The 22,555-nt window shown below is 33.0% G+C and overlaps 1 protein-coding gene across 1 annotated transcript in view; it reads left to right on the top strand.

The window, feature by feature from the left end:
• The first annotated feature begins 933 nt into the window (after positions 1–933).
• LOC118183729 (uncharacterized) overlaps positions 934–22,555 on the top strand; it is a 53,321-nt gene continuing 31,699 nt past the window's right edge. Inside the window, exons 1-2 of the mRNA XM_035353324.2 lie at positions 934–1,091; positions 17,881–17,963. Of these exons, the coding sequence (XP_035209215.1) occupies positions 1,025–1,091; positions 17,881–17,963 (150 nt within the window). The 5' untranslated portion in view covers positions 934–1,024. The remainder of the gene's footprint in view (positions 1,092–17,880; positions 17,964–22,555) is intronic.

Raw genomic sequence — 22,555 nt, 5'->3', positions numbered from 1 at the left:
GAAGCTGCAGGTTCAGAGGCCGCCCCAGGCGGCAAATCAGAACCGACTCTGGCAGCAAAAGTTCTAGCTAACACTGCTTTTTTTGTGAGATAATTCATTTTCTTTCAGTTAGTTTGAAAAAAATCGTCTTCAGAATTGTTATTGCAAAATATTATCAGGCTTCTGCGAAAGATGAATTTTAAAATAGCTTCTCTATATTCATTCAATTTAAGGCCATCTCTTAAATCAAACTGCGAGCCATTTTTTTAACTAGTTCTCCCATGTCCTTCTCTTAATTTTATTTTGACAACAAAGGGTTTTTTCTCACGTTAATTATTAAGATATAAGTGGGACGTGAACTTTTCGCAATTAATTTCATTTGTTTCTATCCCATCAGTAGAAGCGGAAATTCAAAACAAAAACCAATTCAGCCTTCCAAACCTTGAACGAAAGCGTTATCGTTACATTTGATAAGCAGAAAAGTACCACTTAAATGATTCTAAAAGGAAGCGGAGAGAATGAGATTTATCTTATTCTAAAAATTTCAGATATTTTAAATAATTAAGACCTTTCAAAATTTTATCGATTTTGTTTTTCAATGCAAAACGGAATTTGGAAGAGAAAGAGACGACAGTAAAAGATTTTGGAAAAATATTAGTATTTCATTTGGTCCTTTCCTGCAAAACATTTGGCGGTTACAGTGAACCTTCTAATTGGTGATGCAATTTTGGCGACTCTTGTTTAGGGAAATGAGACGTATGTATTTTTAATAGGATTTACCCAAACTGTCATAAAAAAAAGTCCGGATCTGCAGACACAAAAAAAAAAAAAAAAAAAAAAAAAAAAAAAGTATTATTATTTTGAGACAAAAGTATGAAAAACTGCAATTCTGAAATAAAAGTGCAGAAACAATGAAAGAATGGTGGTTCTGCAGCTATATAAGCAAATGATACTTTCATAATTCCAAAAATAATATACGTCTGCGTATCTACGCATTAAAATTATATCTGAATATCAACAAATTAGTTCGCTCAAGTACTCTGAAATGATTGGACAGAATATGGCCAAATATACCCTAATTGCAGTTATGTGGATATATTCTATATTTGCAGGTGAGAAATGTTATAGTTATTCAAGGGTTAGTGACTATTTAAGTGAAGTATTTATTTATTAGTATAGTCTCGAATACTAGTCTCGAATCGCATTTTTTGTCCGTATCACTTTTGAGTATGAACCATTTTTCAAATTGTTGCCACCAAATGTTATCGCAATGTTCTGTTTTAAAAAAATAATAAAAATAAAGATAAAATGGATATATGTATGTTTCTCGCACTCTAAAAAAACGACGGCACCATCGAATTTTGAATACACTTAGTCTTGCATCGAAACATGGGCACCCCGAGCTTCGAATTTTTAATTCTTTTTCTATTTATTTCGCATTTTGTATGAATTTGAAAAATTTCTGTTTAACAAAATCAACGATTTGAAGAGCGAGAAATGGCAACACTGTTCGAAATAAAACATTTTTATCTCCAGAGCGCCAGACTCTTGACATTCGGAAAAAATGTAAGATATTCATCTCTCAGTTTTGATCCCCTAATTCTGCTATTTAAAAGTAATTGTCACTGTCACAAATAGAATACTTATTATCTTTACGCACCGCACCAGCGTATTGACATTCAGTAAAGGGTATTTAGAATAGAAGAAAACAAAATGTTTTTCTAATTTTTAATTTGTATGATTTAATTAAAAGTGCACGTAAATTAGGAGAGATCTAACTAGAAGTATCAAATGTTTTTAGGAAATGACCCTAGCTCATTAAAATCATCGTATAATATTGCGAATACATATACAGTTCAGGACAACCCCTCACATTCTACCAGGAATTCTAAAGTTATGTTGTTTTCAAATATTTTGTGATTTTGTTCTCTTGAATTTTGTTTGGCTTAAGTATTCAGAAAGTGATGTTTAATAATAAAACTAAACACACGCACTCACACAACCACACACATTAAAATCAATTAGCTCGAGTGAGTTCAAGAGAAGATTGTTAATGTATGCGAAAGCATAAAAAATCTTAATAAATCCATTGATGCGGCGTTAAAATCTGAATTCAGACTTTTTTCGTTCTTTTCATTGACAAAACTTAAATCTCTAATCAGAAAACGATCATGCTGTCAACTTGGTTGGATTACAAAAGTGTTTTCCATTTGAGCTACTTCCAAGCAACCAAATGATTACCTCAGATGTTTACTGCCAGCAACTTATGAAACTGGAAGAAGCAAGCAAAGAAAAAAGGCCGCTAAGGAACCACCACAACGTTCCACCACGACGATGCGAGGCCTCGTGTATCTTAAGCAACACGTATAGAATTATGTAACTTGGTTGAAAAGTAATCCCCCATCTTGCACCATCAGATTATCATTTATTTCGAAGCTCACAAGGCTTCTTAATTGGTAAAAATCTTAGTAATAACGATGACTTCAAATCGCACATGTTTAAGTGTTTTGCTGATAAAGACCAGAAGTTCTATGAGCGCAGAATCACAGTTACCAGAAAGATGGATGGCAAAAGATCATCGAACAGAATGGAAGATGTCTCGATAATTAAAGCTAATTTTTTATATAGAAAAATTGAGTTTTATTTCTCACTTAAAAAACAAAATTAATTTCTTGCAAACCTTATATAATATTTGTAGAAATAAAAGACTACATTTGAAACTTCTGAAGATTGAGAAATATACAGGAGTTCTATAAGCCAAATTTTAGACAGAGACTGAATTCGGTCCGTTTTAAGAGGCAGTAGTAAACTTTTAAATGAAGAACTTAGAGGCATCGAAAATTTGATTTGCTATATCTGATATTTCATCTGATAAGAAAAAAATGGATTATAGGAAGAGAAAAGCGGGTTTCAGGTTTCCTCATCCTGCAGGTTTGTTGTTTGATTTCATTTAGTTTCCAGCCCAAAAGAGCTATTAGTTTGACAATAACATTTTGCATTGTTTAACTTATCATTCAAATCTTCTGAGTCTCTTAAAATTGTAAGATATTATTCTTTCATATTCGATTTGTCTCTTATTAATTAAAAAAGTAAACTCTTTAAAAACAATAGATGCAGTTTTAAAAAATATTATTTTACTTTTTATCTGACTGATTTCAATAAAATGTATTTAATTCATGATATATCTAATTAAAAGCATTAAATATTTTTATAGAATTACATTACACATTCCTTTATTTCTCAGACATATAGAAGATGCATAACATTCTCATCTTACTTCACTTTTCATTCGAAAAAACCTAAAATATTATTCTTTCATATCTAATTTGTCTGCTGATAAACTGTTTAAAAGGAATAGCTAGAGTTCTTAAGAATATTATTATTTCTACTTTTTAATCTGATTGATTTAAATGAAAATGCATTTAATTCTTGATCTCTAATTAAAAAAATTCAATATTTTTACGCAATTAGAATACATACATTTTTACTTTTCAAATAGACATAAGATATATAACGTTCCTATGTTAGTCTAAATATACATTCATCTAATATCCCATATGTTTTGTTCCTATTAAACATTCGGTCATATCTGCTGATAATCTCTATAGTAAACTTAGCCCCTTCGACGATCGTTAAAAATCTGAACACTTTCAGAAAATTTTAAAATTTGATTTGTTTGTTTATTTATTTTACGGGGGAATAGGCAGATATGATAAGTTGCTTTAAAGCTTGTGAGAACTATCTGCCAAAGAAAATCTGGGCACTGTTCCTGTTATCAGGAACGGATCCAGAGATATACGTATGTATGCATGTATGCATGTATATATGTAAGAAGCATGAATATATGTGTGTGTAAACATATACACATACTTTCATATCCGGTCCCGATAACAGAGCAGTACCGAGAAATGTCTTCGTCCGCCATTTTTCTGTTGTTTTATTTAATAAAAAATGGCAATCTGAAAACTCTACTAAAGCACCATTACGTCACTGGCTATTCATTTTCAAGGATTTCAAGAGTCCGATTTGTTTGCTGAGATTCAAAGGACTTAAACTGGAATTTGTTGTATCAAAACATTTTGTGTTGGCATAGAAGTAATTATCTTGTAGTTTTGTAGCAACAAATGCTTTCGAATTTGATGTAGCAATCCAATTTGATAGTAATGACTCTAATGACAGTAATGAATTACACATACGGTAGGCCCTCTTAATGGGATCATGTTAGTCAACGGCTATTTTGATAATATTAACCGAATGATGACAATAAACGACGTTAACAAATAATCTTTAACACAACAATAAAATTTAACTCATTTAATGCAAATAGAATTAGAAATACATAACTACTCCACAGTATTTTGAATGAGAAATGCAAAAGTTTGTGACCTGTTCATAATGTTTTTAATACAAAAGTTCATTTATGAACTGTACTTAGCGATTCTGCAAATTATTTGACCGATTCTGTACCCATAATAATAATAATACTTGGAAGGCATCCCTCACTGAGGGAGAACATACCAATATAAAATTTGAAATTAAGCAAAAAAGCAACCTGATTTTGTCGTAGGTGTTTTTAGGGAATTTTATTTTCTACAAAAAAGGAAGTTCTAGGAAAACATTTTCTTTCTGTTCGTGAAGAAGAAAGACTTGAACCTCATTGTCCTCAAAATCGACTGAAATCAAGACCAAGCTATCTGGCAATTTAATACCTCCCTTGGCGATATTTATTTGTCACTTGGTAATTTTTTAAAGTAGCTTGACCTTATTATCTTTTATTTGACGATTTCATTTAGTTGGCAATTAGTTTGATAAACTTGTTCTGTAGTAGTTTGCTCATATTAACTGAATCGTTGATCACAATAAGCGGTGTATTTTTCATTTTTTTGTATACAAACAGCTGAAATCGATAAGAATATTCGAATAATAACATTAACCGCAATCACATTAAGCGGTGTCTAATGTAAAGCACTCAAGTACTCCCCAAGAAGGAAATCGTAAATCACTACTATTTTTCACTTCGTAATGAGCCTTCCATCTTGTTGAAAGCTTTCCAAGGCACTGGCCCATATTCGTGTCAAAAGAATATCATGAAAATATATATAAAATCGTATCAAAAGAAAATCATGAAAATTAAATTATATGACTTAATGATGTGACTTAAATTGAAGGTACTTGCCTTCAATTAAGTACCAATATGTAATTTTTCTTTTCAAGGAAAATGTTTTTCAAGGTTTATGCGAGACTTAAGTTGGTCTTTGCGAAACCAATATGTTGGGCAGCATCACCATTCGAATACCTGGCAGCTAAACGAGAAAACAGAAAATTTTCTTCCATTTTTGTTATTTACTATTTTTTACGGCTGGTTATTCTTGTAAGTAAACCTTATCCGATTGTTGCAAAATTAGTTTTCCGGCGTCTTTCCGCTCGTGTAACATTTACCATCATGTTATGCTCCTCCTCCTCCGTGCTCGAAGAGTAAATTAAATTTTCACTACTCTGCCCATCTGCATCGTTCGTAGTTTTGACCCAAGGTTCATTGTACAAGATGCTGTGCTTTAACATCTTTGTTATTTCAACGCTCAAAAAGAAGATATATTGTTCATTTTCTCGCATTTTTAGTGCCTTGCGCAAAGTAAAAGAAATATTGCAATCGCGAAAAGTTTCGGGTATCATATTTCAATAGAAATACCCAATTTGACTGTTTCGGAATCCATCTGTGCATGTGGACTGAGTAAAGGACTATGTTTTTTGAAAACGATTGTAAAATGGATTAAAAATGGATTTTTTTCGAGACGTATGTATTTAGCATAACTCAAAAACGATTAGCCATAGGACACTGAAATTTTGTATGTGGGTCTGCTATTACCATCTAGTTGCCCAACTCCCATTTTTGTTCCAATCGCCAGTACAAAAGTGTATATATATAATCCTCTTACGCGGCCTTTATTTTTGCAACCGCTGGTCGTCATCATATATTTACAATTATAGGGTATTTTAAATGGCGATAATTTCATGTTTTGACAATGTCAAATTTAAAAAAAAAAAAAAAAAAATGAATTTCGGACAAAATTTTGGAAGAAATCTAACTTCTAATTCGGTGCCCCGGTTTCTATACGTATATTTGGGAAAGTTTTATACCCGTTATGAAAAAAATGAAATTATAAGATTAACTTACGTACGGGAAAAATTGAAAATTGATTGGGATATTTAATTTTAAAAATTTGCAATTTTTTTGTGTTATTTTCTGTTTGCCCTGAGTGATCGTTTAATCGAGTTAGAATATTCGAGGAAATAAGTTGAAATGAAGTGCAGCAAAAAATGTGTATAGTTTAATAGGACGCACAAGGAAGTCTTGTGGTGTCCATATTAAATTTTTTAATTTGGGCCTTACAAAAAAGTTGAAAGATTAGCTTGAGTTGAAAATTATACCTCTCATATAGCAGAACTCAAGCATATTTATAAAGAACACGTGATATGAGTTCGAAAAACTTAGTAGGACTATTACCATCTCTGTAAGGTGTTACCTATGTTTTGTGAGGTACATAGGACTTGATTAACAAACTCAAAGATCTGAAAGCGAGCAGTGGCAAAACCATTCGAAATAGAAAGTTTTTATCTCCAACACTCGAGACTGTTGCTATTTAGAAAAATGTAAGAAAATCTTTCAGTTTTAATTAACAAACTCGGCTCTATGAAAGCACAGCCGTAAATAAAATATTTTTATCTTCCATGCGCCAGTGGGGTATCATTCAGTAAAGACTAGCATGCTTTCAAATTTAATCTGGAACTTTATTTAGGAATAAGGCTACTAGAAATCACAGTGCTTTAGAATATTTTTATTACATTTTAATGTAATTAATTTAAATAAGCATGCATTAAAATCATGGGATGCATAATTAGGTATATTCAATACTTTTATGAAATGACACTAGCTGAATTCATTAAAATCATTATATACTTTTAATTATTTTAGGCAGCTGCCGCGAAAGCGGCTAGTTTTTAAAGAAATAATATAGCGAATATAAAAATATGTATGGCAACCTCTAACGCTCTATCGCGAATTCTTAAGATAGGCTGTTTATAAATATTTTCTGATATTGCCACTGAATTGAATTTTACGTGGTGTTGGTGCGAAGAACATGATATTTTGTAAATAAAATCAACACACAAAAAGTTAATAACAGAAAAAAGGTTTTATAAGTCATCTTGCTATGAAAATTGAACATTGATATGATGGATTGACAAAAGAATAATAATAAAAAAAAAATAGCAAAGTGTGTGCCAACAATTAACACTGAGAATTCTAAGCTTATGCTGCTTTTAAAAATTTGGGGATTTTGCTGTGGAACTGTATGTGGCGTAATTGGGAAGAAAAACGATGCTTAATAATAAAGCCCCTCCTCCCAAAACAAACGGTTAGCAGGGGTAAGTGCAAGAGCAGAGTAGACTGGGAGCTCAGCGAGAGCATAAAAAAACTTAACAAACCCTTTTGAGCGACCGCTAAAATCTGAAACCTTTCAGATTTTTTTCTTTAATTGCGGCTCGTCAGCTACTTTCAGATCGTGCACAGAATTGCGGAACGATAGAATTTCGAACACACAGGAGCAGAATCTAACCTTGCTAAGCAGGATCTAAACTCAACCTACAGTATTCGCAAAGTCTTTTCTTATATCCATAAAGGAACGAAAGCAAGTCAAAACACTCACATTCTTATTTTTAAAATTCTAGACTTTATAGTCAAACTGCTTGCCACTCAAAATCTGTATAAATTCTAGAATGGGCGAATCTCGTGCCGAAAAGAGGCAGAAAGGAAAGAATTAGATTCAACAGCATTTCGTTAGTAAAACCTAAACAATGCCACAAGATGACTTTAATTTTGAGGACTTTACACAGTGATTTGCAAGGTAATTATTACAATCCAGAATTTATTACTGTAAGTAGGTATATATAAAGGTAAGTCGTTTTACATCGATTAAATGGTTTTCTTCCTTTCTCTGTACTGTAAACAGGCTAGGATAACTGAAGGCTAAGCATACTAATACTACTTGCAGGAGCAAGGAATGTCTTCGTGGAAAATATTCTAAAATAAATTGAATTTTAGCTAGATTACACAGCGGGAAAACACTTCAAACCCCATATAGTCTGCCCGGAATGCTGTAATTTGAACCACAGGTGGAATTTCAAAATTAACTATCTTATCTAACTAGTAGGTCATAATCATCAAACAGATAGATATTATTAATTGTATGAAATGCTATCAGTTCATAAAGAATCGTAAATAGGAGAATGTTTGTCTTTGAAATACACCTAGTGTGCAAATGATGATGCTATGACTTACAGTACATACCATTCAGAACCATTCTTATTCGGATTCCAGATAATTTATGGAATGGTATCTGAAGATTTTATATTCCTCTTTCCCTGCTGCATACTGCTCAAGAGGATTCTTGGACCAAAGATTTTCACCAGTCCTCTACCTTATTAGACTCTAAGGTATTTTGTGCTAACTAACCTGTTATTACGATTTGAACATTTACTATAACTTCTCCTTTCCATAATCTTCACCAAAATACAAGTTAGTTGTTCGTGCATTTTAGCCGAGGGTGCGAATTTTCAGTGTTAGAGCTTCTGTCAACTTTGTCTTGCTTGTACTTAGTATCGCCAGTCATCATTTTGCTAGCCGATGCTTAAAATATGCTCTGTAATTATCTTGAGCCAAACTTAAGTAAATCTCTTTTGGGTTGTATTCTCAGACTACATTAACTATAGTTGAATTTAACTTCATCTTTGGTCATAACCGCAAGTTGCAGAGCTTCGTCTTGGCACAAGCAGTGTTTCATTTATTAAAAAGTTAAATAAATAAAAAAAAGGTTATTTTAACCTTCTTAAGACTCGTTTCTTTTTTTCCAGAAAAAAGTGATAATTCGTTTTCACTCAAGTAGGAAGGATTTTGGCAAACCTTTCTAGACACATTATACTAGGGAGAAGGAGCTCCCAGACCTGGCCTACATTTTAAGTTGCCTTACACAGTTATAATGCCTCAACCCTTAGAGGCGATCCAAGAAGACATTATACCCCAGGTCAACCCAGGGGGACAAATATGATGAGCACAGTCCAGGAATAAGTACAGGGAATAAGTACACAAGTCAATGGCGACTGGCTAGCAAGAAATTTACAGCTCTGTAGTGACAGACGTTTATTCTCTGATTGAGATTTGAACTCCAACTCTTAAACATGGGAATAACCTTAGCCGACTACGATGATGATTGGGTAGAATTTTAAACAATACGGTGAAAGAAACGTTGTGATTAATGAAATGTTTTTTATTTTTTTAAAAGTAAACCCTTAACATACAATATTTTCTGTCTACTTCAGTAGCGTACAACAATCAGTAATTAATGAAACAAATTTTTATCCTATTTTTCGGTTTCCATATTATATCCATACATAGCAAGATTTTTATTTAATAAAAAACTGAATATATGAAATTATGAATTAAAAAAATACTTTTTCGTAAATAAAATCTGAATATTTGTAATATAAACAGAATATATAAAACTGATTTTTTTCTTTCTGTTTCTAAATACCGCCATTTATTTAAATGCCAAATGATAAATGCGAGCTGTACTGTGATTATTCTTTTCCTGACTACTAAATGTGGAGCTTTTGCCACAAACCTATTTTGCAGAATTCATAAAAAACCATTTATTGCCATCCAATTTCCATAAGTACAGGATGCGGACGATTATTTAAAAGAGGAGGAAGAAATTAAAAAATAAAAGTGGGTTAGTATTCAAATGAAACATGTTTTACGATGCATTGGCTTTGAAAGTGAAGTTTATCTCGAAAGTTAATTTTTTATTTATGTGGTTTTTCTATAAGTATAGTTTCTGATTGTAGTTTGGACTACCAGCTTTTGTATTCTATGATTCGCAGAGAATGGAACGGAAATGACCTTCGCCCATTCAAAAGTATTGTCTTTCCAACTTGACAGACATCATGACAGGTTCAAGGGAAATGTGGCTAACACCGGAAAACCCGTTTTGTTATAATGAACCAGAATTATTTGCCTTCCCAATTTAGTCTCATGTCCAAAATTCTGAGCGAATTTCAATAGAATGAGTAGGTGGATAACCCAACGAAGCACATTTTTTTGGAGTTTGGATGGGGCTACATTTTGATACTCTGGAAATGGTATAATTCGAAAATACTTGTACATATGGATATTATTTAAATATACTGCAATATTTAAAATCGATTTAATTTTAAATAGTCTGATCACTAAACATTAATGGACGAGTGGTTAAAACTGCAAAATACTGATAATTAATTTCAGGTTAATGAGCGCTGGAATAAACTAGCTGCATGGAATTTTCGTTGGAATCTTTCACATTGGGCGTGTATCTGACCCAAACGTTTCCTTACATGGTCAATGTTTATTTCGCTTTTCCTCTTGTGCAAAATAAACATTGGTCATGTAACGGAAACGTTTGGGTCAGATACACGCCCAATGTGAAATATTCCAAATTTCCTAGTGTATTTGCCCCCCCCTTTTTTTTTCTAAATTTAACTTCCGAAAATCGAAATAAGAAAATCCTGCAAGTCGTTTAATTCCCGAAGGACGAGGTTACAATAAGGACATTACAAACGAAAAGTAGTCACGGACAAACTATTAGGAATTAAAAGAAATCTGTATTCCATATGATATCCCTATCCCCATCTCTATCCTTATTCCATATTATAGCCATACATAGCAATATTAACGTCACACTATCTAACAAGATATCTTTATTTCTTCTTTCCTGTAATTTGAGACTCGCCCTTTCTTGTTGTTGACTCTGCTACTCATTTGGTCTAAAATAAAAAATTAAAGGTTATGAATTTCACAACTAATTAGAGAAGATGAATATGCAGCCGACTCCGTGAAATCATAGAATGTCAGTTCGCATTTGCTTTGCTGTGATTGGTATTAGGCTATCAAAGCTCAATAATTAGAACTGAAAGGTTCAGCGTCACCTTCACAGGCAGTTCGCAAGGGTTTATCGTTGTTAGTAAGACAAAAGTAATCACTACGTGAACAAATCCGTTTTAAAATTTAGGGAAGCTCCTTCTTTGAAACCACCGAGGAAGGGGAAAATTATATTTTAACCTTAAACTGAAAAAGGCGAATATTTTAACCTTAAACTGAAAAGCTAGAGGGATAAATACGCGAGGAAATACTGTAAATGTGAATGTAAAACTAAGCACGAAAGCTACCTTAGTTTAACGTCGATTTTAAATAAACTAATCGCTTTCGGATTCAATACAGTTTTATCCAAACTCTCCGAGAAACTAAAACTAATTTTTTGCTTAATTTTTAACAGTGGCCATTTTGTCATACAAGATCCTTTACAAAACATTCGTGCTTAAAAGCAGTTAGTCCTACTTAAATACGTAACATCTCGACTAGCGGTGTGTTGCATAGCCCAAGAGTTGTCAAAAGGCATTGATCTCCGCTAACATCAAAAAGTACCAATCTGTCTGTGGAGGGAGATTGATAATTAACACTTCAAAAGGCAAGCTTTTGTAGTTTTAGAAACATAGTGTTGGTGGGTACTAAAATGGAACTTGAAGACGAATGCCTGTTGTCTAAAACTGCATCGTAACTCGTCCAGTGGATAAAATGGCTGAACAATGCCAGTTCAACCTCGTTTCAATCCCTGGCGAGTAATTTGGATGCATGAAGTTTTCCTAGTTTTTCTGTGTGTGTATAAATACGCAGCAATTTCTTTCAGGAAGCCCATCACTAAGAAAGACATAAAGCCCCTTAGAGAGATAGATCTCGTGAACTCTGCGTTGACTATTTAAAGTAGGGTTATTCAGATTGCGCTTTTGGGGAACCTAATCTTTGGTTTTGTTTGTTTCCATTGGAAAAAGAATTCTGAACATATTATTTGAAAATCAATACTAGTTTAAAATAAATGTTTCTTAAACTAAATTTAAAAAAAAAAGTTATTTCTAAACATTTCATTTTCCATTCAAGGAAATAAATACGTTTTGAATTGTCAAATAGTTGTCATTTCTTTTTCACTACAGTTATGTGTTTTAAGTTAGAGAAACCAACATTACGTAACATAACGTTGAAAAGACGCATCTTAAAAATTAAGAGTGTTGTAATTTAAATCTATCAGTATTTAAGAAAAAATTCCTTATTAAAGAAAGTTGAATCAAAAAAGCTCAGAATGAACTATAAACAACTTCAAGTTTCAGAAAGAATTCTTTCTTCTAAAATATTGACAACAATAGCAGTTTTTTACTGATAAATTATTTCCAAGAAACATTAGAAATTTACGTTGAATGGAATGTTTTTTAACTGTTACTTTTTACTTCCTTGCACGAAGTAAAAAGGAAGTATTGTAATCGCGAAAAGTTTCAGGCAGCATATTTCAACGAAAATATCCATTTTGACCGATATCGAATGCAATTTAACGGTGTTTTTGCTTGATATCTGTACGTAAGGACAGAATAAAAGACTCGTTTCCTCCAAAAAATTATAAAACTGCTTTAAAATTAATTCTGAAGAGAATTTTTCGTGGCGTCTGTACGAACGTATGTACGTACGTACGTACGTATCTCGCATAACTCAAAAACGAATAGTCTCAGAACGTTGAAATTTTGTATATAGACTGCTATAGCATGTAGATGTGCACCTCGTATTTTGGTTGCAATCGGCCGGACCAAACGTATATAAATATATTTATATATATATCCACTCTGTTACCCGGCTCAGTGATGTCAGTTTCTTTACTCTTGTATTATTGTATGATAAATTGTACATTTTTTGCTTTAAAAATGATTGAATTATGTTGTTTTTATCTTCCGGTTAAGGTTTTTATACCTTTAGTAAATCTGTATGCAGTATTTTTAGAATTATCAACAATTTTAAAGTTGTTTAAGTGCCGCTAAGCCTTTTTGTTGATGGCGGCCATTGATTGTTTACATTTGAAACAGAAGACTAGTGGATTTGTTGCCAATCTAGAGAAACTTAGCTTCGCAACAACAAAGATAACGCCTTCATTTATTATTGCCAATTAAATCATGCTTAATCCTTTCTGGAATGTTTTCGAGGAAATAAGTGTTTAAGATTTACTTCGTAATTTTTAATATAGATAGTTTGAGTTTTTATGTATTTTTGCCTTCTCGCGAAGTGAGAACTAAATTAATTGAATGAGAAATACTCAATCGTCTGTGAAAAACTGTTTCTTTTTTGTTTTGTTTGCTTAATTTCTTTTATACATCATTCTAGCTTTATTATAGTATTTGAATAGAACATGTGGCAACGATTAGATAATTCTATTCTTTAAATGATATAAATTTTGTGCATTATGAATTATAATATGAACGAAATATAATAATACTGTTAAGTGAATCCAGCGCCAGAGTGTCGCTATGGTAAACAAATACTAGAGTGAATTTTAAAGAATGCATTTATTCTATTGTGGTTTATGCGCTGTCAGGATTTAATTCAATCTAGTAAGTTTAAATGAAATTCAAGAAAAAATGCGTATAATTTAATATTTCGTACAAGGAAGTCATGTGGTGTACACATCAGATTTTTATTTTATATATACTGTAAGGATCTGAAGTTTTACTAACGTTTATTTTATTTTAAATCTTTACTATCACTTCTTATTTTCTACTTCCGGCCAGAATTAAAAGCGTTAACTTATTTATGCAAAATTTGTCTGGCGAACGCCAAGTACTTAAGTTGTGGCTTTTTGCCAAGCGAGAGAGAGAGGAAGGAGTTAGTCGAAGCAGGCCGCTTGCCTTAGAAGTTTTACTCGGTTGCTGGTTGCCTTCCAGGCCAGAGGTTTAGTCCTCTTGATAATTTTAAACGTATTGTAGTGTTAACAGTTCTCTGTACTACATACGGCTTCCAGTTAATATAAGGCCAATCTTCCACGTTTATTATTCCAAATTTAAGTTAGAGTTTAGTTATATTTTTATATTCTTACGTTCAGACCACAAGTAGTTGGTCTCTGTATTCCGAAGTACGGAAATTATTGTAAAGAGTGAAAAATAAAGGGTTTTGTATACCCTTCTTGTGTATCTTGTCTACTTCCCACAGTTATTGAACATAGCTTTAGTAAGCTCCCTGTTCCGAGTCAGGTCCTTGCATGTTCCCAAAGAAAGTAAGGCGGAACAATGAACCTGATAATACATATCACACCTTTGAAACTTCCGGTTTTAGTAATTTTATTTCCGTTTCAGAATTTTTTTGTAGATTACATAAATTTTGAATGATGGACATAATTAATTCGATCAATGGACGCAGAGACAACGTAACATTCTTTAGATGGAGATTTCGCAACACTCGATTTTGCATATTATATAATCATCCGAGATATATTTATGCAATGTTTACATTTTGCAATCTTTCTCAAACACCCTAAATAAAGAAATTTACTTCATATACTTTAAGACGAAAGATTCATCTTAGCATTAACCTTTCATCAGCAAGAATTGTAAAATACTCATTCTGAACTAAAAAGCGTTAAAACTGGGAAAGAAGATTTTGAAAGCAAGATAAATGGGACAGAATTTGATAATATTTTCAAGGTTAAATTTCAGCAGGTACGCTTAGTATTTGATTAATTATTACTGGAAATCTGTAATTTGTTTAGGATTGATTGCAGCATCGCATACAATAGTAATGGTTTTTCTATGGTTTAACGATTCTATTCTCATTTTTATTCACGAATCTGCAGATTGTGACAAATGAAGAATTGCAGGCTTGTTTGGACATTAATAATTATCCGCTTTTCATTCAGAGTTTCCTGGTGTTGCTTTCTGATAATCGCTCATTTGTCTCCACAAAATAGATGTTTTTAAAAAATGAGTTAGTGAGGAAACATTCAATTCGATTTATTTTCACAGAAATAATTTAAATAACTAATTATTTTCTCTTTCCTTTGAAAGCTTCTAAGGAACTTCTTTCTTTCTTCACCATGAAGTAATTTCTTCATGGTGTCATTGGAAGCACGTCCTACTAGAGCACTGTTGATTTCTCATGTTTACTGCTTCGATAAATACCTAATCGCTTTAGATGTCGCGCCCGAATTAAAATGAGGTGGACAATCATTCGTTACCATTTAGATTTGGCGGTTAAGTTCCCTCCTGTCCAATAGTATTTTAAGAGGAAAATATATAAGAAACATTGTCCTTTCTTACCACGTGCCTTCGTTGTGTAATTGGTGGCAAGTCTGGCTTGCGAACGGGAGGTCAGGATTTCGAATCCTAGAGAGGACATAGCAGATTTTTGACATTTCCCTGCTCTAATAAATATTTAATAACTCAAGCACAATTAGTCATATTTTTCAATAAAATGAATGTATTGATTATTTCGTGCAATGCTTTGCTTTAGTAATTACTTCGTACATTATTCTAATCAATAGACCTATTGTTTGTGACGTCATAACACTTGAGAAAATCACCTGATTACCTCATTTTCTCGGATAAGACCTGAGTACAAGGCCAGAGCCTTAGGACTGAGACTTTAGGAAACTCTAGAATTATAATATAATGCATTATGATTGTATTTTCCCACATAATATTAAGAAAAGAAACGCCCAGGAGTCCTAAAATAATGTTGTGCCTAAGAATACAGGTGGGATTCTAAAATTTAAAACCATAATTATCCAGGTCACTGAGTTAATAGGTGACAAAATTAGCCATTGGATAACGAAAAATTGTCTAAATAAAATATTTAATGATTAGTTCGTTAAAATAAGCGGTTCTGCCGATCCGCTACGAAATGTTTGACTTTCACATTTACCCGAAACATCAGACTGTTTTAATTTAATACTCTTAAAATTCCGCCAATTGCGAGAAATTAAAATAACGTAAGTTGAGCTTTAAATTCAATTAAAGTCGCCGGAGACTACGCAAAATGATTTACTTAAGCTGGCTCAATTATTTTAACACACCGTTTTCTAACATTGCGTAGCAAAATGGCTTGGCCATAGGACGTAAACTGCAAGCGAGGCTGCCAAAAGCTCTAATCCTAAACCATTAAAACCCTCGGCTTAAATACTCACACAATTAATTTGCTTTCTGGTAACGGTACGGAAAGAAGAAGTTACAGAAACGTTGAAAATCGAAATAATTGAATAATTAACATAAAATACTAATAACGAGTCATCATTTTAAGACATTTTAATTTTGTGTGCTATTGTACAGTCATTAGGAAGTTTCGAATTGGATTCTTTATGTAAGACAAAGCGCCTAGAGTTGAAACCGACATCTTTTACTTAGCAGCTGAATGTGTTAATCACTACACCATACGAAATCATCGAACGTTTCATACAATTCGAATGTGGGACATTAAACATTTTTTCACCACTCTCAAGTCCTTTTATTATATCGACTTGTGTTTAAACAAAATGGCATGTAGCTTTTTTGCGTTGTCATTATCAGCACTTGATATTCTCATTTCACCAACCATTTTTAATATTATTTATTTCATTTTCGACTCTCGAACAAATTTTACTTTTTGAGAACAAGTTTATTCATAGCGGCGGAAGTTCGCAAAGCGTTTGTACTGTTAAATGCGACTGCGGATGGCTCTGATCAATGTTAATACTAGTTAGCACTGCTGCCTGTCGTATCATTGGGACGGAGTTCGAATCTCAGAGAAGGTTTGGATATTTATAAGTGTATAATGTGCATGGGAGACATTTAAAATACTGGAAAACCTTCTTAGTGGTTTGATTGTAACAACGGAAGGAAGGTGGAAGACTTTTAGACCCGCCTTCCAGGAGATTCTCCATTGAAATTGGAATAGAACTAGACAAAGTCGTACTGTCAACTATTTGCTCAAGATCCATGCCAATGACAGATACGATCCTCACCACGATAAAATCGTGGACTTGTTCTGATGTTATTGCCAGACACGTCAGACAGATCACAACAACTCTTTTAGGTGTACCTGGACACATTCATCACGTCAAAAGGGGCGTTTTTTCAACGTTTCGTGTGTTACCTTTATTTATTAAATATCATATTCTTCGCTCTTAAAACATAAAATTCAGTTCAACAGAAATATCGCAAAATAGTTTTAAAATGGGCATATCTTTAGAATTTCCAAAAAACAGTCTCAAGCGCTGGAGATAATTTTTTTCTAGTACAGTCTTGCCATTTCTCGCTTTGAAATCATAGAGTACGTTAATCAGAAATTCGTTAAAGGTTTACAAAATATAAAATAGGTAATAAAAACAAATTTCAAATTTGTCCTTCCAGATGCCCATATTCGTTATTCAAAGCTGGATGGCTCTAAGTATCATTGTTTTATCACAATGTGAGAAACATACATACATTTATGCAGATTCTTCATTATTTAATTTCTTTAAATATAATACAGGGCTCTAATATTTGGCGGCAACAATTCGAAAAATGAACCGACATTTATAGTGAACCAACGCAAAATGCCAAAACGAAATTAATAGTCCTTCTAGGAAAATTGCCCCTTTGAACTAATAAATCATGTTTCAAATTAAATAAATAACGTCTCGGCTTGAAAAGTGAAAATATAAATATCGTTAGCAAAGTTTAATTTTTCAGTTTTTTTAAAAAAAGATTTTCAATATAAAAGAAATCGATATGCTCACTCGAGGACCCCCTAAGCTTGCGACTACGAGGCCTCTCCGGTGGTGGTTACAGCCCTGGTATTAGCCAATCTTAAAAAAAATTTCAAAACTGTAATAAAAAATTTATTAAACTAAAACAGGAAAAATAACGTTTTCCTGTTTTTTTTCTCAACTGCGTCACTGCATTTATGTAAATAGCAATTAATACATACGCAAAAGAAATGAATACGCCTGGAGAAATTTAAACCAAGTAAATTCTTATTTATCTTTTTTCCAGCTCCACTTGCTGCGGACGAAGAGGTTGTCGTCATCCAGGAAAACATGACGCACTCCTGTCTCAAGGACTCGCTGCCGGAAAAGGTAACTTAAATATCCTCTATTACTTTGAAGAATTTTAGGCACATGCTATGTGATAATAAAACTATACCAGTTTCTAAAAAATGAATAAAATTATCGCACGAATGCGTAGTTTCGCTAATAGCGTTTCTTGTAGGTCAAGAAGTTAAATAATTAAAGGTTAGCAATTTTAAATGCTCATTGGAATCCCCCTTCTATTTATTTCTTCATTTTTGTTGCAAGCATAATAGTCAATTATAATCAGAAACTTCATGTCTTATAGGAAGTCGAACCATTAATCGTTTTCATTTCCTATCACTATGGAAAAAAATTAAGGCGACCATTAATGCTTACGAATAGTGGATATGCTACACCGGTAGTGGCATAAAATGGAGGGGGGAGGCGGAAGGGTCGATACATATTTTGATGCGGCATCTTTTGCGTGAAACATTGTTTTAGGGGTGTTAATCAAATGGAACGTCGAATAATTAAATTCTAAATTGTTATTCGGTACTAAATTGAGAAGAAAAGAATTTTTACTCTAGATAAGATATTCAAAGAAATCATCACCCGATTTCAACAGTTGCATACTTTTGTTATATTCTCATTCCATCGAAACTACTGAATGAAAATTACGAATTTCAAGTAAATTATGATAACGTTGATATGTATAAGGAACTATTCCTAGTTAACAGAGAAGTATTTCAGAGTATTATTTCCATTGTAGAAAGCTGCTGTTAAAAAAAAAATTATAAACAAAAATATTAGAGTCAAGTTCATCCTCCCACTTTGCAATATGAAATTTGGGATTGAGTATTGCAAAATAATAAGAAATTAAGCATTTTTCTCACAAGTCCAATCGATGAACTTTCGATTGAACTTCCTGATTTGGTTATCGTGTGCGATTTTAAATGGGTATGAATAATTTTCTCCTTTTCCGTAAAATTATGCTGTAGCGTACTTTTTGTATTCTTGTTCAAAATTTCTCACCAAATTTGTTACCTCAAGAACTATTTATTACTCGGAAATAACTATCTATATCTCTTTAGCTATTTATGACTCTACAATAATTAAATAATTCCTTTACTCATACTCTCAAATGATGAAAACAAAAGTTACACTAACTCTCTAAAAAGAAGAAAAACATAGTATATTGCCATTCTCTAAAATATAAACTGTTACAAAACATAGATAATAATATTATGAATATATAATGAATAAAAAAACCTATAGAGTAAAGAAAACGATTACATCTGCTTGAAGCTCGTGCAATATTACTCAGAAGCTGCAGTTAGAAAAAAAAAATATAAACAAAAATATTAGAGTCAAAATATTGTTCATCCTCCCACCTTGCAATATGAAATTCGGGATTGAGTATTGCAAAATAATAAAAAATTAAACATTTTTCTCACGAGTCCAATCGATGAGGAACTCTAATTGTTCTTCCTGATTTGGTTATCGTGAGCGATTTTAAATGGGTATGGCGATTTTAAATGGGCTATTTGTTTCTACAGGTACATCATCAATTGGAGTTTTCTCTACCGAAGTACTTTCGCATCGTTGACTTCCACTGAATTTCGATGGAAGTTCCTCGGCTGTCGATAATTCCAAAGGATAAAGATTTTGTACAGCTCTTATGACTTCTCCATTTTGCACTTTAATTCTGGCTTTCGACTTTCACCTTCGGTACCTAGAAATAATTGTATGATTTTACTATGAGGCCAATTAAATCTCCTTTTGTCATCGCTTCCAATTAAGACAATATCTCCTTCCTTTAATTTACAGCTTCTAGCGAATTTTTTGCTTGTTGTCTTTACAGTTCTCAGATATTCCTGGCGAAATCTTTTCTTGAAAATCTGGTTAACATTTTGGATATAACACAATCTACGTTTATAAAAGTTAGAATTGAAGTCATGTTTAACAATTGGCACTGAATAGTTTTGTATTTCTCGTAAAAAATTTCCAGGTGTAATGGAAGAGAGACTTGAATCAGCCGATACAACTGTTAAAGGTTTATCATTTAGGATAGCTTAACAGTTACACAAAAACGGTACACATTTCCTCATAACTAAGGCAGGCTCTCAAAAGAACTTTTCTTAATATGTTTTTCCTCATTCTTATAAGGCGTTCCCACCAGCCACCCCACCATGGAGCGACTGTGGGAATGAACTTCCAAATAATACGTTCATTAGCTCCTTTTCTTGCAATTTCATTGAAATCGATTGAAGCAAGTGCATTGCATGCTCCAACAAAATTTGTTCCATTATCAGTATAAATTATGGATGGCTTCCCACGTCTAGCAGAAAAACGATGAAACGCTTGTAGAAATGTATCTGTCGTTAAGGATGTAACCAGTTCCAAGTGAACACAACGGTACACTGAATAGGCAAATCCATGCCTTCTTATAGTCTCTTAGAAATATAGGTCCAGCATAATCTAGGCCGGTTATTTGAAACACTGAGGCATCCTGTACTCGATCTCTAGGAAGTGGTGGTGCTGGTGGGTTAACATTTTTGTTTGAAAAACGTTTACAAGTTATACAAGTTTTCAGAAACGGATGACACAACTCTTCTTCCCGTTAATATCCAAAATCTTTCTCTTAAGGAATCTAAACATGAGAAACTCCAACATGTCCTTTCAACTTATGTTCTTCCATTATTAAACTTCTTATAAGAGGATGATCACTTGGCAAAATAGCAGGAGCTCTGACGCAGATGTACCTTCTCTTTGAAATATCGCTGTTTTAGTTCCGATGATCCCACAATCAAAGAATGAATTAAGACTTAAAATCCGTTTATCTTTTGTTCCATTAAAGGACTCATTTTGTATTAAACGAATCAAGATATTCTCTTCTTCATTTAACTCAGATACAGTAAGTTCATCCTTTTTCTTGTTTTGATGTTTACAATTGTAAACAAAACGACACATCCACGCTACCAGTCCTGATTGTCTTACGATAACTTGAGAATCTAGTAGCAACTATTTCACTAGCGTTAAGATTTATTAAGGACGAAATAATCCTTTTCTTTTTCTCAAGAGCTATTTCTTCTTCATCAGCACTAAAATCTTCTTTTGACCATTTTTCTGGTGATAAATATAGCCATTTAGGACCTTCCCACCATCTAGATTTAATTCAATAAGAAGCAGAGCATCCTCTACTGGGCAAATCAGCAGGATTCAGTGATCCTGGTACGTGCCTCCAAGATTCAATAGAAGTCAGTCGCTTTATTTCCTTAATTCTGTTATGAACAAATACGCCCCATACTTCATTCCTCTGTATCCAAGCTAGCACAGTAGACGAATTCTGTCCAAATACAAATATCATCAGCTTGAAATTCAGGTATTATGCTGGATGCTTAAACGTGTACATAGTGTAGCTCCAAGAAGTTCCAATCGAGCTATTGTTGTCTTTCTCCTTCCGCTGAGTGCAACTCTCGCTTTAGCTTGCACCAAATGAACTTGAACCGAATCTCTTGTTTGTACTCGAACAAAGGCCACAGCTGAATATGCAAGTTTACTCGCATCACTGAAGAAATGAAGTGAGATACAAGATCACAGTTCAATCTCACGATCACAGTTTCATCGGTATTCTCATTTTTTCCAGACACTGCAAATCATTCAACCATTTACAAAATTGTGATTTTGAATTAGAATCAACTTCTTGGTCCTAAGATAACTTAACTTCCCATAGGTGCTGAAGTAAAAGTTTCGGCACTAGAGTTACTGGGCAAAATATTCCTTAAAGGGTCGAATATTTTGTGTGTAGTAGCTAAAATCTCTCTTTCAGACAAAATTTCTCGTAGATTGTAGGTGATGTTAGTAATATTAAGGCAAAGGTAATCTACACATCGTTCCCAAATCATTCCTAATACATTTGTGGTACTAGAGGAATTTTTTGTTGGGTCACTATATTCCCAACCACGTAATTCTAGCTTTCTAATAGCTAAAGTATCTGAAGCAACTTGTATGAACTGTTGCAATTCTAAATCATTTTTCACACTCGCTAAACGATTATCTACATAAAAGATCTTCTTCAACTGCTCAATAATATCCATTTTATACTTTGGGTTTCCATTTAGTTGTTTCAAAGTGGAATCTAGAAGATGGTGAATTACAGAAACTAGCAAGAAAGGGCTACTTGTAACTCCAAATACTACCCTACAATGCTTGTAATACTTCAGTTTTTTACCAGTTCTATACCATAAGAATCTTATATAGTCTTTATTCTTAGGGTTGAAATTTATTTGTAAGAATGCTTTTCATATATCTGCAGAAACTCCTATTCTGTTCATTCGGAATCTATGAAGAATTGAAGGAATCAGTTCGATAATGTTCTGACCTTTTTCTAGACAATCATTGAGACTAGGTGATCATTTTTGTTTGTACGAGGCATCAAACACTGGCCTGATTCGTGTAGTACTGTTTTCTTTTACTACGTGTCGATGTGGTAGATAATGGCATGTTACATCAATTTCGCTTTTTGGTACTTCTTCTATGACACGTTCTCGTTCCCATTCACTAAACACTTCTTCAGAAGCATCATAAAGTTTCTCAGCTTTTAGTCGTTTTACTGTAGAAGCTAATATCTTTACAGCTAAATCATAGTTATTTTTTAA

Source organism: Stegodyphus dumicola, chromosome 1 (genome assembly GCF_044657685.1).
Source record: "Stegodyphus dumicola isolate Sdum_Otavi_A_Nest chromosome 1, ASM4465768v1".
NCBI classification, from domain to species: Eukaryota; Metazoa; Arthropoda; class Arachnida; order Araneae; family Eresidae; genus Stegodyphus; species Stegodyphus dumicola.
Note: the sequence above shows the minus strand (reverse complement) of the source record. Positions and strands in the feature narration are given on the sequence as shown.